The 17289-nt window shown below is 42.0% G+C and overlaps 1 protein-coding gene across 2 annotated transcripts in view; it reads right to left on the bottom strand.

The window, feature by feature from the left end:
* LOC138783484 (transmembrane protein 245-like) overlaps window positions 1-17289 on the bottom strand; it is a 68276-nt gene that overhangs the window by 16991 nt on the left and 33996 nt on the right. For both annotated transcript variants that reach the window (XM_069958235.1, XM_069958236.1), the window contains 8 exons: window positions 12266-12370; window positions 9351-9433; window positions 8177-8267; window positions 7008-7106; window positions 6791-6922; window positions 5604-5726; window positions 4981-5126; window positions 776-876 (listed from right to left, as the gene is read on the bottom strand). In XM_069958235.1, coding sequence (XP_069814336.1) covers window positions 776-876; window positions 4981-5126; window positions 5604-5726; window positions 6791-6922; window positions 7008-7106; window positions 8177-8267; window positions 9351-9433; window positions 12266-12370 — 880 coding nt within the window. The remainder of the gene's footprint in view (window positions 1-775; window positions 877-4980; window positions 5127-5603; window positions 5727-6790; window positions 6923-7007; window positions 7107-8176; window positions 8268-9350; window positions 9434-12265; window positions 12371-17289) is intronic.

Here is a 17289-nt window from a genome sequence, read left to right on the forward strand (position 1 = left end):
TAGTGGAGTGGAGTTTAAATGCTAGGATCTCTATGTGAAAAAACTTTAGTCTGGAAATATTACTAAAGCTACTATAGTGACCTCAGTGCGGGCAAACCAATTCCATTGCAAAAGCATTATTTTAATCCATTGTTTCTTCTATTTTCTTCATAGGGGTGTAACTCTAGTGAGGAATGACATGTTCTCGCTAACAGTAAAAAAGAGGAATGGACTGTTCGGATTTGAAGGGTAAATAAGTTAGGTGCTAAGCATCTAAATGTTGGTCCTGACATGGACATCCCATGTTGTTATACGATTAAAGCCCTGTGTGTCAAATTGTTGTTTTTTTTTTTGTCACTTTTGTCTTTACCTGAAAAGAACCCATATATATATATATATATATATATATATATATATATATATATATATATAAACGTCACAATGGATGTCATTGATTTCGAATGCCACAAATTATTGCTTCATTTGTTATCTGCGGTTTCATAAAATATTTTTCAGCACACTGTATAAAGCATCCATTCATCATCCCATCGACTACATTGTTAAAACCAAAAGACACAATAGTGGAAATGGGCTTTGTCTGCAGTCTGCCCAGTTTGTCATCCATTCCGATAAAAAGCAAGACAAATGAGTGGTTTTATCTTCACTTTCCTATAGTCAATATTTTTTGGGAACCGTCTAGATACAAGAGTTCTGCCTCCAGTAATATAGTTGAACAGTCATGCATACACAATTGGTCTGAATTACATAACTTTAATAATACAAAGGAACTTCTTACCAGAAGGAATAAAGATAATGTTTATCCCAAAGACTGTATGAGTAAGCCAAGTATATAATCCATAGAAGCAAGCCATTTTTAGAGAAGCATCAAATACACCCCTAAATATCAAGAACAAAACATGTATATCATCCTAAATACCAATTATAATGCAGAATAGAAAACAATGACAGTATACATGTAGTATATTACATATATCAATCCATCAATTGATATATAAAGGATTCAGTATTTTGGCGATTTTCATGTGCCCAAGCATCCTTATATACAACATATTAATATTCAATGCCTAAGTAGACCACAGAAATTGACCCAGCAGGTGAAGGGATTGTTTACAGAGTTCTCTATGGACTAGATAGACACAGAGATAGATTTCATTACAGGGAAGCTTATAGATATTATATAGTGTTTACAGACCTACTATGTCCTGCAAAGAGTGCACATAGAGTACATGAACAATGTGACTCTTGCAGAGCTAATGACACAAATTTTTGGCAGGATGTATATGAGAATGTTTTGGGCGTTAATTTTTTACAAAATAGATCCCTTTATGCAAATGCTAAGAAGTTACACACATCCATGTAGGTAAAGCAGAGTTCAGCATATGAATTATTCTGATAATACATGCAGAAAATGATTTATAGTACTAAATAAGCAAGTTACATATCCAATTATGTAGCTTGTGGGCAGCTATGGCATCATGTCATGGATGTGCTGAGAGCTGGTGGTTCACAACTTTGGGTAAGTTATGAATCCTCAGACAATGTAGACTACTATTAAATAACTGTGTACCATAAAAGAAAGTAAAAGCTCAAAGTGATATTACCATCTCAACTAACAAAGTTATACTTGTATGGCTTTTCAAGTTAAATATTTTTGCAAACACATTCAATTACTAAATTTGTCTTCTTTAGCAACCACCACTCCTATGTTCTAAAAGCAGTGGCTTGGCTGGTATATACAGTATAGCTGTAGTATACACACACACACATTACAAAATATATGCACTATATCTGTTTGCAAATATGTTATAGCTATTTATATATCTGAGAGACCAGGAGTAGGGAATCTACAGCTGTTGCAAAACTACAACCCCATCATGCCTGGACAGCCAAAGTTTAACTTGACGTCCTACAAGATTAACTATGTTAGTTTAGATAGGAATAGCCTTTTAAACATCAGCTTCTCGAATAAAAGCTGCAATAAAGTGAGCTAGAAACAGTGCAGAGTGGCTGAAATAGTGGTAATCATAAAAAGCATCCACAGTAGAAAAGATGCAGGTAACAAGCAGGCCCACGTGCATACACTCATGTGAAAATATCGCACACACTAAATTGCACCAAGACACCATGCAACTTAGTAATGTGCAATATCCCCACCCGAGCAAGCAAAAAAGGAGCAGCAGGATACAAGGACATGGGTCATTCAGGAGCATGGAACATTCAGGAAAAAGAACATGCTGCAATGGGAAAGGGGCAGTTCTTTATGCAAACATGCACATGCCAAACTGTACAATGGCCAACAAATTCACAGTTTCCAAAAATCCCTAAATGCACTAAGAGAAAATATAGACAGCTAGAGACTCTATGGACCAACAGACTCAGTGCACACTAACGTTAGAGGTAGCTTGGCGCAAAAAAAATAAAGAAAAAAAAGACACGACGCACAGGGGGTGGCGAGAACATGAGTTATATAAACCCAATCCGGTGCCAATGCAGAGCTACCGTTTCCAGTCTCCCACTGATCTCCCGGTTTCTGTGAAATTTCAGCCCCACAGGAACTGTCCATAAGCAGCGGTGCCCTACCTCAGTCGCTGCTTGGCTGAGCGGCAGTTCCTTTGGGGACGTGATGATCAGAACAAGACACTAGGACAAGTAAATGTTCTCACTACCCTCCGCCATCCCTGTTTTTCTTTTTTTAATTTTGACCTGACTACCCCTTTAGGCACCATGAAGATTCTGACACAGTTTAGCAATGTTATGGATTACTATTATTTACAACTGAAAGACACAGTATGTATGGGCACAACCTGTTTATATAGTTGTGTAGAGGAGTCAGTGTTACTGCAGCTTCAAAGTGGTTTTCCAATGTTTCAGATCTCTTGAACTGCACACCCATATTTTTCTTCAAGCTCTCTGTCTTCCTGTCTTTTGGTATGTTTCCATTTGTTGGCAGCAGCTTTAGTGTGGTTTTAGGTTTTTGTTGTGTTTGGCTAAGGTTATCCCTATATAATGGATCCATTTACAGTTGTTCTGATATTTCTTTGCATTTGAGTTTTCCTGGACCTGTTCTTGTTAAATAGTTCTTTAGTCTGTGTATTCTTGCTGTGTGCTGGTTGCTGCACTTATCTAAGCCTTCCTGCAAGACAACTACCACTCCATGAAACACTACAACACTCATTACCACTGACATCTATGATGAGTTGCCTTTGGGTTTTGACCCCAACACTGGATACAAGCTTGTATGGGTCTAAATATTCTTCTGTACCATTATTCCTAGAGGTGTATAAGTACTGGGAGCCATTATAAAGGGCCAGGAAAGGCAGCTGCTAAAGGTGAGGCCTGGTTCTAGCAGTCTTTAAATGTTGTAACTCTGATGACCTGCGTTTCGGTCTGATCCCAGGGCTGTTAGCGTTGACATCCCAGCCAAGTTGCCAAACCTCCCACTTGACAAACCTTCTTCTTGAGATGTAACTCTCCCTGTTCTAATGTACAGGGGGTAATGTTACCTGCTTGGGGTTGTTACAGGAGTTCTGGGCCTAAATGTACCGAAGTCCATGAAAATCTTTTGTAGAATCCAATTTCCCAAATTTAAGTCAATTACCAATATTTTTTAAAGGATCTTGACCCACATGTAGTTCAGAAAACCAGAGTATGGGAAATGCAATAGAAAAAGACTTGAATCATGAGTGGGGCAGATGAGATAAAAGCAGAGAAGACAGTCTGAGGACTGGAGATTTTGTGCCTGTATGTGAGGGAGGAGTAGGGGATTCAAAGAACAGGGCCACGATGGAGATTGAAGTTTAACCATTAGCTTTTTTGAAGATCACGATTATCATCCATTTTACAATTATATTCAGAACACTGCCAACTGTCTGCTACATGATTTGATAAAAAAATTAAGTGTTGTAGATATACGCCAGAAGCATATCTATACTGTTTAATTCTAATATATATTCACTCTCTTCACATAAAATCTGTTAAAGGGATGCATCTAACCTACTGTTATGTTCCCATAAAGCACAGGGCACTGAGGATAAAGGTAATTTTCTTACCCTGAACATCTAAAATTTTTATATGCAAATGAGTCATTTTGGTGCACTGGAGGCGGGACTACTAACTTTAGAGCACTGGTCTGCCCAGTCCCTTCTTGTGAATATTACAGCGGCACTCTGCAGTGACGTTACTTAGGTGTTCATCACTGCAGAGTGCCAGTTAAATATTCATTAGGAGAGGTGGGCCGTATCGGTGCACTAAGCGTGGTAGTCTCGTCTCCAGGTCACCAAGCCGTCTCATTTGCATATGGAATAACCTGCTGTAAGTTTCCTTTTAACAATGAATACCACTGAGTCTATACAAGAAGGTGGTCAAACAGATTATCCGAAAACACAAGGTTTAGCATTATAAGAAAGTTACAGGACTTACAACTAGTTTAACAGACAACTAATGAAAGATCATTAAAGGGGTTATGCCACAACCAAAAGTTACCCCCTATCCACACGATAGGAGATAACTAGATAGGTTGGGGTCCGACCACTGGGAGCCCCACTGATCATAAAAACTGAGGAGAAATGTGCCTCAGAATAAAGTGCACCATATGTGGCCAGGGCTCTATTCATTGAACATTGACTAACGAGGAACATGCGCATTGTGCTCCATTAATTCTGGTCACATTTCACCTCAGTTCTTATGATCAGTGGGGAATTACTTACTTGCAAGATAACCCCCTTTAATGGGACACATAAAACAGTAAAGCCCAAAGCCTTTGAAATCCCCTGTTAGCCATACACATTTATTTATAAGCCCAGAAACTTGGATGACTTAATTCCTTAACATCTCACAAATCCCATAATATTCATGACACCCTGGTAACTGGAATCAAATTTCCCAAAAGAACATCAATGCTGGAGTTTTCTTTAAACATTCAGTGAAGACAATCTGATTTGTACTTCCTGCTAAAGCTGCGAATGGAGGGTTTTACAGTACCTTATTGCCTCTTCTACTGACTGTCCAATAATATTGGAAGATGGGCCCGGCTGAGAGAGAGGTGTGAGACTTATAACCCATTTTACTGGTTTGTAGTACTCATCACTGGAGCTCAGGAGATAGAACAATGTTGTAAGAAAAATCACCTGAAAAACATAGCAGATACCCTGTTTGTATAACATACTCAGCTATTAGTATGATTTCTGAGCATTGACAACATGATCATATGTTTGAACAGGATAATAGGCTAAGTTCATCATACACCACGTACCACCTGATTTTATTAGGGGAGTGTCTGGCTTGTACATTTTTATCCTTGGTAGTTTTAGGATAATATTAATAAATCTCTACCAAGGGCTCACATATTAGGGGCTACATACAAGATTCTCCATCTTTAAAATGCTTTTACAGGCAAAATGTACTGGTTTTTGCTGTGACTTAACCCGAATAGGCTAAAACACCCTTTACTGGTATCATAAAATTAAAATAATGTAATTTATTTTTTATTTTGGGCACTGAAGATCCTCCAAACCAGTAATGAATAACTAACACAGTCCATTCTCACACCTACTCTATACTACATACAAAATGTTCTACAGGCAACTCAAATTTGTATTACATACCAAAGACAGGACAAAATTCAGAAGTGCCGTGCCACTGTAGATGATGACTGTAAAAAGTGTTGTTACAGTGGTGAAAAGCAAACTCAAGTTGCGACTCATTACAATCCAAAGGGATTCCAATATCTGGTTTAGCAGAATAAAGAAAATATATTATCAACCTAAATAAAGGAAAATAGCTCAGCTGTTATAAGACAACACACATGTTACATATAGGACAAGCAGAGAACAATGGTTGCTTAAAGAGAATCTGTAACCCTCACCAAGGGTCTAGAGTTGGTAATACTGCAACAATCTTAATAAACCCTTCCATGTCATACCTGTAAAACTAGTATTAGTGTATTTATTTCTGCATGTTTTTTGGTTACTGCTGAATAGTGTTAGAGAGGTGTGTCCTATGGTCCTCTGTGACCTAGGACTGCAGTGCCTCTTTCCTCTGTATTGGTGCCTATGCCTGTCCCTCTGCATAAAGATCTCCAATGCAGGGCACTGCCTTAATCATTCTAGCAGCACAATCATGGTCTCACTCAATCTACCTGCTTCTCTAGTGCATAGCATGGCAAATCGCATTTAGGCAAGGCTCTCTGATAGAACCCTACATGGGAGCTCATTATGCAGAGGGGCAGGACATAGACAGGAATACAGCAGAAAGAGGTGTTGTACAACTAGGGCACCGAGGACCTGAAGAAATGCCACTTTGACAATATTCGCCAGTGAATGAAATAATTTTTTGCAGAAATAATGACACACATTTTTCAAATATGACATGAAAGAGTTTATTTTGCTTAAAGCTGAGGTGCTGCACAGCCCTGCAAGTATATCAGACACAGCCCTGCAAGTATATAAAAAAAAAAACAGAAAATTTTTGCTTTAGGAAATCTTAATGTAATCATGATATATAAAAAATCTGCACCAGCTAAATGACCTTCATCTGAAGGATCAAAACACTGTATGTTAAAGCGTTACTAGTTAAAAGATTCTGATTGCACCGGGTCTCACTTCTGAGACCCTCTTAAGTCCAGAGCCACAGCAGGGCACTTCCCCCAGCGGTATCTCAGGATTGCAGTGGGTCTCAGGAGAGTGATTAGTAACTTCTGACATCTCTGATGTTTTTTATAGTTTATTATCAGGGCATATAAGTTAGACCAATGAGAGAATAACATGAAGAACAAAATATCGTAAAGCCTCACCGATAGAAAGGTTTCAATGTTCTCATGAACAAAAGATGCAATATCTTGCCAGTCCACAAATTCCCCCAGCCAGCTGTTTTGACGTTGTATAGTCATCTTTTGCCCTTTGTGCCTTCCTGAATTAGTTACATTCTATTAACAGAAGATGGAAGGAGTTACGTTATTTAGCATTCCAGCTAATAAAGATAAACACATGTATAGAAATCATACAGATTACCTTTATGACCCAAGAGTGGTACAATCTGTCCCAAAGCTCTAAGACTTGCTTCTCAATAATAGCAGTATTGTTGACTTTTTCCCCTAGTACCTTGTGTAGCTGTAAGGAAATATTGACACTATTTATAATTGTTACATCAGAAACCAGCATAAAACTTGTGGATATGCCATAAATGACGTTGATTAGAAGATCCCTCTAAGCAGTTTTTAGGATATTTAAATTAGTTTAACTGAACTAAAACTTAGCTGTATTTTCATACAAGATAAATAAGGTGAATAAAAGTTAATAATAGGACATCAGTGCACACATAAGGCTTGGGTCACACTTCCAGGCTCAGTTCAGAGAGTCTGTTTGGTGCCACGAAATGAAGCCGGGCGGTTGGTTCAAGAACGGACAGTAAAAGCCAATTCGGCAGTTTATTACTCCCTGTAATAAAGACACCGATCAGCCGATGATAACGATCATCAGCTGATTGTGTCTTTTGGTCCTGACCTAAAATCATCAGTGGCAGACCACACATCGCAGCCGGCACTGATGCCTATGTAAAATTTATACATACCTGTCCACACTCCTCGATGCTTCTGCCCCCCCCCAGTGTCTTTCTCGTTTCTGGCTGCTCCCCACAGCTGCTGGTGGAACTTCAGAGCCAGCCACTAGCCGCTGCCAGTGATTAGCTTTGTGGTCTGTCACTTCATAGACTGGTTCTGAAGTTCCACCGGTGGCTGTGGGCAGTGGGCAGATCCAGGAAGATCCCGGGGAGAAGGTAGAAGCACCAACGTTGCTAACAATGTCTGTGCAGTCGTTGCTGCCCAACAGTCGAGCTGTGTAATAGGCTCAGTAAACTAGCCCTGATCTTACATTACTGTTTGGGTGGTGTAATACGACCCTAACTGATACAGACGCATACCCCAAAATGCCACTGACTTCAATTTCCATCCTGTGTCCATTTATTTTGCAGGATTTAAGCAGACAAACAATTACTGCTTGCAGTACTTGCGACAGCACAGAGATTCCCAGTAGAAATGTGAACCTAGCCTAATAATTACTGTAAGCTGCAAATCTGCTACAGATCCTATATGTGTGAATGGGCACTAAAGTTGGGCACTACACGAGAGGTTAAATTTGCAGTTTTATTAAATATGTGTACATGGCAGATGCTACAAGTTTACCTTATTGGTGATCCACTCTCTGCCATACTGATAAACATTGTTAGCAGCAGAATTAAGAGCCTTCTGGATAACTTGCGCTTCAGGTAGCCAACTACATTTCAAACATACAAAAAAAATCTTTTGGCTTACTTACTACAATGTCAAATTTTACACAAAAGCAAAACATTACATACAGTGCACATAAATGGAATAATTTTTATACAAAGTGAAGGGTCAAAATGAAATAGTTTTTAGACAAAGTGAAGAGTCACTCAGTGGCCTGTGAAGCTTTAAAGGAAATGTGTCATCAGGAAATTACCTATTGTTGAAATCAAGTTTTTATGTTAAAGTGACACTGTCACCCCCTTTGTGCATTCTGACATCTCTACACAGGTGTAAAGGGTAAATTTAGCGCTTTTCATATCATACGTCATGGTGTTTGTTCAAGTAAAAAGTGTCCTTTTATCAACTGCAGATTGCATTAAGTGGGCGTGGCCCGCTGCAATAGCGCCACTTAGCCCCGCCCACAACAGCACCGTTGGCCCCAACCCCTCGACGCCCATTGGTTGGCCAACGTAAAGGGGTAGGGGTCTAGACCTTTCGGCCAGCCTGTTCCAATGGCCGACGAGGGGGTGGGGCCAACGGTGCCGTTGTGGGCGGGGCTAAGTGGCGCTAATGCTGCGAGGCCACGCCCACTTAACACAATCTGCAGTTGATAAAAGATGACTTTTTACTTGAACAAACACCATGATGTATGATATAAAATAAGGTATTAAAACCGCTAAATTTACCCTTTACACCTGTGTAGAGATGTCAGAATGCAAAAAGGAGGTGACAGTGTCACTTTAAACACATTCCAGTATCTGGCTCAAATCAGTAAAAACAAATCTAGTTGATACATTCCCCTTAAAGGGAACCTGTCATTACTTTTATATAGCCTGAACCACAGGCTGCATTGGGGCATCGGGGTGGTACCCATAGCCTCTGCCCATCCAACCAGCCTCAATTGATTTCATCCAGGAAGTGAAGCCTTGATGCAGTAGTAAGTGGAGGGAAAAAAGCACTTTATGTGCATTTCCTGTAATAAGTGTATATTAGGGATTTGTATAACTTTTGGAGGGCAATACAATACTTTAAATGTAATATATTCTTGAAATCAGCTATTCATGTATAGACAAAACTGTAAGCTCCTTACTTTGCCCATTCTGGATGATTAGAGACTGTCTCATTGATTAGATTACTGGTCACTTCAATGATATGCACACTTTCCTCGTGCACCTGGAGATAAATGTTGATAAAATAATAAGAACAAAAACTGTATTTATACACGACCACTACCACAAAATGTTCTTATCATTGACATTTTTTTTTATATTTCGCTTGGGCCATTGTAAAAGGAAACAAAAAAGGCACCCTCTTCACCTCTTTCACCTGGGTCTCCTGCAGCTCCTGGTGTGATGTTATCTGGACCTCTGCTTTCTACTTCTGAGTAATCTCAGAAGTGATGTTCCACTCAGCCAATCACTGGCCGCAACTGTGTCCCTTCTCAAGAACTGTGTAAAAGAGCCATCACAGCTGAGACAAGTCCACCTCGGAAACAGGAAGCAGCGCAAGCAGAAATGACATCACACTGAAAACTAAAGTGAGCGTCATGGCTCTGAACAGCTAGCGGTGATTACTATTACTACGTGCTCTGCTAGTGGCTCCAGCAGAGCAACCAGTGACAGTAATAACTGCTTGCTGTACAGTGGCTTTTGTGTGCTAAGAAATACTGACAGGCAGCTCCCCCTGTGTATTCTATATTCTAATATTAATACAAAGTACACAAGGGGGCCCTGCTCTGTGTCAACAGTGCAGTGTTGCAGCCCTGGACAGCGCTGCAGTTGCCAATGCGAACATTGGTGGCAGCAGAAGGGCCTTTGTTGCCCCTTAGGCCCCTTTCACACATCTGCCTATTTTGTCAGCAATTGCTGGTCAGCATTTCTGGACTGATTGAGGACCCATTGATTTCTCTTGCCCCCAAATTCACATCTGTAGTTCTTAAAGGAGAACTCCAGGCTGGGGTGATGGGGAGGATGAAAGAAGTAACATGCTCTCACCTCCCCTGCTCCAGCGCTGGTGCTAGTATCCCACAGTTCTGGTCCCCCGGTCCCGGCTGCTTCTGGGTTTGAGCTGGGACCTGGGATGTGACGTGTTAGGTCCGCTCAGCCAGTCAGTGGCTGTGACGGGTCCCTGCTTTGGAACAGGATCTGCAGGATACCAGAACCAGCAGTGGAGCAGGGGAGGTGAGAGCATGGTACTTCTTTCACCCTCCCTTTCCCCAGCACTCTGCTAAAAATCACCCCAGACCGGAGTTCTCCTTTAAGGAACCGTGATGAGAACAGATCACCCATTTCAATCAATGAGTCGGTGTAACTGCGGACAGTTATAGATACATATCTGTAATCCTGTCCAGTACCCCTTGTCCAGTATCCCATGCAGCAGTTGGTTGCAAATGTGGACTTTCCCTTTAGCTTTAAGAAGCTGTAAATATTTTTTGTTTCCAATTCATTTATACCAGGTGTGTCAAAGCTTTAGCTGTCCAGTCATGATGGAAATTGTGGTTTTGCAACAGCTGGTGGGCCGCAGTTTTGTTGTGATTTATACAAAGTCAACAGAGCAGTTCATTTGTTTCTACTTGCTTATTAGATTTCCTGATTAAAATGATTTAAAAAATTTGTTAAAGAGCAAACAAAAAAACATGTTATACGTTCACAATTATACTCTGGAAAATTCCAGTCAAATAACTTAAAGGGAACCAATCACCGGAAAAACGCATATAGAGCTTTTGAAATGTGCTGTTAGAGCACACAGCACACTTGCCACACGTGTTTCCATAGCCTCCGTGCCTTCCCCATGTAAGCCGCAAAGTAACTTTATAAAACTGGCGCCCTGTATGCTAATTACCTGAGGTAGTCACCTGGGCGGTGTTCGGCTAGCAGGTAGTCACTGTCCCCTGGGCGTTCTACCGCTGTAATCACGCCCCTCTGGGCGTGATTCAAATGGCCGAGTAGCTGTGACATTCTGATGCCGGACACCGCCGCACATGCGCAGTGCAGCCGCTTCCATTCCGGCGGTACTGCGCCTGTGCAGAATAGCCTCGAATAGCCTGTTAGCCGGAGTTCGAGGCTATTCTGCACAGGCGCAGTCCAACCGGAATGGAAGCGGCTGCACTGCGCATGTGCGGCGGCGTCCGGCATCAGTACGTAAGCGCGCCGACGTTGGGCACGGCGCGCTCCCGAGTGACGCCACAGCCACTCTGCCATTTGAATCACGCCCAGAGGGGCGTGATTACAGCGGAAGAACGCCCAGGGGACCACGACTACCTGCTAGCCGAACACCGCCCAGGTGACTACCTCAGGTAATTACCATACAGGGCGCCAGTTTTATAAAGTTACTTTGCGGCTTACAGGGGGGAGGCAGGGAGGCTATGGAAACACGTGTGGCAAGTGTGCTGTGTGCTCTAACAGCACATTTCAAAAGCTCTATATGCTTTTTTCCAGTGATTGGTTCCCTTTAAAGTGTACATGTCGTTTGTAAAAAACTTTTCACATGTCATAGAGGCACCAGAAAGAAAAAAAGAAATTGGCAGCACTTCAATGCCTCTGTTCACACTGTGGAGTGTGTGGCTAAAGTACAGACAAAAAAACAAAACGTGCAACAGCAACCTGCAGGTTTTGTATTTTATGTCACAGAGACACATCAAAAGTTTTGATCGGTCCAAGTCGGAGTGTTCAGACCTGTACCATATCAGGAGAAAAAGCGGGGAGAGGACCGTGCTGCAGCGTGTCCTCTCCCCGCTCTGTGTGAGATAAAAAGTCGCACTCCATAGACTTACTTTATCAGCCAGACTCTTTTTTTTCTAACAGAGGAGGAGTGGACCATGCTGCAGCTCTCCCCACTCTGTGTAAGAAAAAAAAAGAGTGGGCTTCATAGACTTACATTACACAGACCCAGAGCGATCAAAACTTTTGACATGTTTCTATGAAATGTCAAAAGTCTTTAAAAACAACAGTGACACTTTAATTGTACTTCTGGGACCTTCCATATCAGAATACAGTTTAATGTTACCTTTGCCGTTAGGAGTAAGGCTAACAGGAGAGTGCCGATCACCAGCAGAAATATAATAAATATGCTTATTATTTTGTCAAGCATTTTCTCCAACCATATTATCATCTACAGAAATAAGGAAAAACAAGCACAATTTTATAAAATTCCTACTCAATGCTGCTAAAGTGTAACTGATGCAACAAATTAGCAACAATGTACAGAAAAGATGAGCAGCACATACAATGCCTGGTGAGCAGAAGTAGAAGCTAATATTCCATAAACACAAGCACAGTGCAGGTAGTCAGAACATTAGTACATGAATACATACATTTTACACAAATATGTTAACAGCATGTTACATGTTCAACTAACAGTATATCTTACCTTCATCGGCTGCCCAGTTTAACAGAAATAATATTTCCTGATGTCAGCTATTTCCAACAGGTGGAAAGATGGGATTGCAGACCAAAGCCATGACAATATGCCCACCCTATGGAACTAAGACTGCAGCTCTGGCTTTTGTAGGCAGCATGATGAACATGAGTATTTAAGTGTGGTCTGGACTGGAGTGGCTTTGTGCCTTTTTTGTGCCATTTTAACAAAGTTGCATTTGTTAAATTAGATGTGGAACTGAACACATACTCACCAACAGAACTATTTTGAGGACAGACCCCCATATGGTCTTGTCACATCTGGTGTAAAGCTAATACTGTAATTCCACCATAAGAACATTACACCAACAGTTACATATGGTGGTGTCAAGGAGACGGTCTGGGTTGATTTGCTTCTGTAGGACCTGGGCAATTTGTCAAAACTGATGGGAGTCAAGAATTCTGCTCTGTATCAGAAAATCCTGAAGTGTAATGTTTACCAATCAGTTTGAGAATTACAGCTCAAGTAGAGGGGGCTATAGAGCCGGACAATGGTCAGAAGCACACAAGCAGGTCCACCTCTGAAAGGCTCAAAAGAAACAAGCAGTGCATGCTCTGAAACCTTCAATGTAGATGAAGTAAAAATAATTCTGCAAAGTAGATTGGGCTGAAATTCCTCAGCAGTGACCGCAGCTGTTACTGCCAACAGATAGTATGATCATTTAAAGCTGCATTTCTTTTTATTCTTGCTGCTTTTATATTACATTATGATTAGTTAGATGATCTGAACCCTCACAATATGACAAATAAACAAAAACTGAAGAAAAATGGTGAGCAGCAAGTACTTTTTAAATGCATAGGACTAATATGCATGAGCATCAACAGACTGCAAGGTAAACATGCTACGTTCACATCAGCGTTTGACCATCCGGCACCATTCCGTCTACCTTTTCCGTTTTGGAGTAAGCAAAACGGAAACTGTCGGAACCGTTAAAATCCCCATAGATTCCCATGATATTTTAGTGTGCTCCGTTTGCCCTAATTGTGCTCAGTTTGCATGCAATCCGTTCAAGATCCGTTTTTTTGAACGGAAGAAAAAATTGTGTTTGCAGTATTTTTCTTTCCGCTTAAAAAAACGGATCACGAACGGAAAGTGCACTTCCGTTTTTTTTTACATTGTAGTCAATGAGGACGGATCTAAAACGGAAGGTATTTCCGTTCACATCCGTTTTTGCACTGAGTATGCGCAGCAGCAGCAAGAAACCAAAGAAGAAAAATAAACGGATAGAAAAACGGATGCTGACTGATGCAAACGGATGCAAACTAATGTACAAAAGTCTGTTTTTTTAAGCCAAAATACAAACGGACCATTAAAAAAAGATGAACATTTTGCAATCAGTTTGCATCAGTCTGCTCATCAGTTTATGCTCATCCGTTTAATTATTATGGACGGATCCGTTAGAAAAAAAGAAAAACGCTAGTGTGGTCGAGCCCTAAACCTATCTGTTCTAGTAGCTACCCTACAATAATCATTAGTAGCCATTAGGGCTCGGTTACATGGCCAAAAAATGAAATCTCAGTCTTTTAAACATTATGGGTGATTCACAATTTGAATCTCAACTTTTTATTTTTACTATTTTAACAGTGTTTAAGGCAGCAAATGTACAGTAACAGTGCCCCATATAAGCAGTTATGCCCAATATATGCCCCCGAATAGTTTTCAGGCCATTTTGTGCCCCTAATAATAGACAAACCCCCTCTGAGCCCGCTATATAGTATAGGAGTTCAGCTCTGTGCATCCATATAGTGGTTAGGCCCCTGTGTCATTCATGTAGATAGCCCCCCTGAGATGTTAGCACACCCAGTGAGAAGAATCCCCTATGCACCTGTCCTCCATGTAGGTAGTCCCTCTAGTAGTTGACCCCCCCCAAGGTTATCCCTTTGTAGTAAGCCCCCTTTATAATCCTACCTACAGTAAAACCCCCCCCCACACACACACACACACGCACGCACACTTCAATACTCTGGTAGATAAAACTTCCTTTATGGGCAATACTCTCTTTGTAGGCATCATCCCCTTTGTAAAAAATAAATAAGTAACAAAACACACATACTCACCTGGCTTCTGACCTGTCCCCCGACTTCTGTCACTCTTGTGCCGGGGAGCTGGAGGAGGTAGCAGATTCTAGTGGCCGGAGGCATAATGCTGTCGGTGGCCACACGAGAATCCTGCTGCTTACCCCTTGTGCACTGCAGCATGTGACATACCGTTCACTTACATGATGCAAAAAAAAGGAGGCAGATTGAAAAAAAGGGGCAGATTGATACTTCATTGCTTGTGCACTGATGACCCCTGACCTCCGCAGGGAGTCCCACACATAATTCTACTTGCAGGAAGCAGGTTGCGTTGGTCAAGGGTTATCAGTGCAGGAGTGATGAAGCAGAAACATCTTGCTCTTTAACCCTTTTTTATGTTGCAGAATGTAAGTGAACTATGCCACTTACACGCTGCAGCACATAGAGACTTAAAGGGGTAGTGCGGCGCTAAAAAATTATTCACAGAATAACACACATTACAAAGTTATACAACTTTGTAATGTATGTTATGTCTGTGAATAGCCCCCTTCCCCGTGTCCCACCCCCCCCACCCGTGTACCCGGAAGTGTGGTGCATTATACATTACCTGATCCGTGTCGAGGGTCGCCATTTTGTGCCAAACGTCATCTTCGGACGGACGGCCGAGTCGCTGCCGCCCGTCCCCCCTCCACCGCGTCACAACTGTGCTCAGGCCCGATTGGCTGAGCGCAGTTATGCTCAGCCAATCGCGGCTGATGACACGGCCGCGTCATCAGCTGCTCAGTCGCGATTGGCTGAGCACAGTTATGCTCAGCCAATCGCGGCTGAGCATCGGATGACGCTGCAGAGGGCGGCCGGCATTCGGAACAGACGGAGCTGTTCGCCGGCCGGCCGAAGAAGACGTCACTGAATGAAGATCGGAGACTGTGTCGGCACGTGACAGGTGAGTATATCGCATCACACTTCCGGGTACACGGGTGGGGGTGGTGGGACACGGGGAAGGGGGCCATTCACAGACATAACATACATTACAAAGTTGTATAACTTTGTAATGTGTGTTATTCTGTGAATAATTTTTTAGCGCCGCACTACCCCTTTAAGTAACAGAACAGGACGTTTCTGCTTCATCGCTCCTGCACTACCACCATTTTTTTAATTTAAATTAAGATTTTCAAAAGAAATAAAATCATCAGGCCCTTTAGGGGCGAATTAATCAAATTAATTTGATTAATCGCCCAGCTCTAGTAACCATAGTAAGAAATACAGTCTTTAGGCTTGGCCTACATGGCAGCATTTGTTCATGCTTAAAGATTACCACAATCCAGTTTCACTGTAGCAATAAATGTTGTTGGCAACCTTGCTGTCATTGCATGTTTTACAACAAGGTCAGATACTTTGCAATAGTCGGAAGATTACTCATTGCCTATAGTGAAACACTGAAAGAGGTTATCCACCTTAAACTAACTTGTCCCTTATAAGAAATCGCAGAAGGGGGGGTTCCGACCTTCATACCCCAGCTAATCTCCAGATGGGTCGCCGGCTCCTTTGTTATGAATACAGCCACGGGTACGGAACATGACTTGCGGCTCTATTTATTCCTATAGAGCCGCTGGAGAAAGCTGAGTACAGCGCTCGACTCTTTCCTGTGTCTCTGCAGGAATGAAAAGAGCCGCGGGTCACGTGACATACCCGCAGCTGTATTCATAAGAAGGCAGCCAAAGGCCCATCTGGAGATCAGCGAGGGTACAGAGGTCGAACCCCTCGTGATCTCTTACTTGTCCCCTATCCTGCGGACAAGTTAGTTTAAGGAAAAAAAACCCTAGAAGTTGCCCTGAAACTGAATACTGTTTGCAGGTTTAAATATATGCTGCCATCTGGTGTCAGAGCTCTGCCCTGCAGTCAGTAAAATAAGCTACAGCACATTGAAAACACCAGGTACAAGGGTGGATATCGCAGGGGGGGCTCTCTTCAGTTGCTTTTCAGAGCTTATCTCATAGATCATTTTTGTACTAGAAATGCTGTTAATACCTGTTTTAAAAGTGATTTGCAGTGTTTACAGGGTAAAATAAAACTTTCTTATATTTTTTTCCTTCCCAGTGTCCCTGTTCATGCTGCTCCCATTTTTTCTGCAAGAAGCATACTTTAGACAGAACATATCTCCTTTTGGCAAACAATACTATCCCTTCATTCCTTCTCAGTGGGTATTGTGGGAGTCCTATTACACGGGACAATGACAGCCCGATATTTATTGTAAACGAGCACAGATCTACTAGATCAGCGCACAGCCCGATAATCAAGCAAGGGCTGCAAGGACATCATTAGCGATATCCGTGCAGTCCTTGCCCAAAAAGTTAATACAATACTTGTCAATGTTTCTGGTGTTCTCCAGCGCTCTTCTTCCTCCCTGGTTCCGTTGCTGCAGCTTTAGAGCGGCCTGTCTGAGCTGACAGCCCGCTCAGCCAATCACTGTCCGGGACTGTCGCAACTGGCTAAGCGGCCTGTCAGCTCAGACAGGCTGCTCTAAAGTTGCAGCTGCAGGTCCAGGGAGGAAGCAGAGCGCAGGAGAACAATGACAATGTCAACAGGTAATGTATTAAT

The sequence above is a fragment of the Dendropsophus ebraccatus genome, chromosome 2, assembly GCF_027789765.1.
Source record: "Dendropsophus ebraccatus isolate aDenEbr1 chromosome 2, aDenEbr1.pat, whole genome shotgun sequence".
Classification (NCBI taxonomy): Eukaryota; Metazoa; Chordata; class Amphibia; order Anura; family Hylidae; genus Dendropsophus; species Dendropsophus ebraccatus.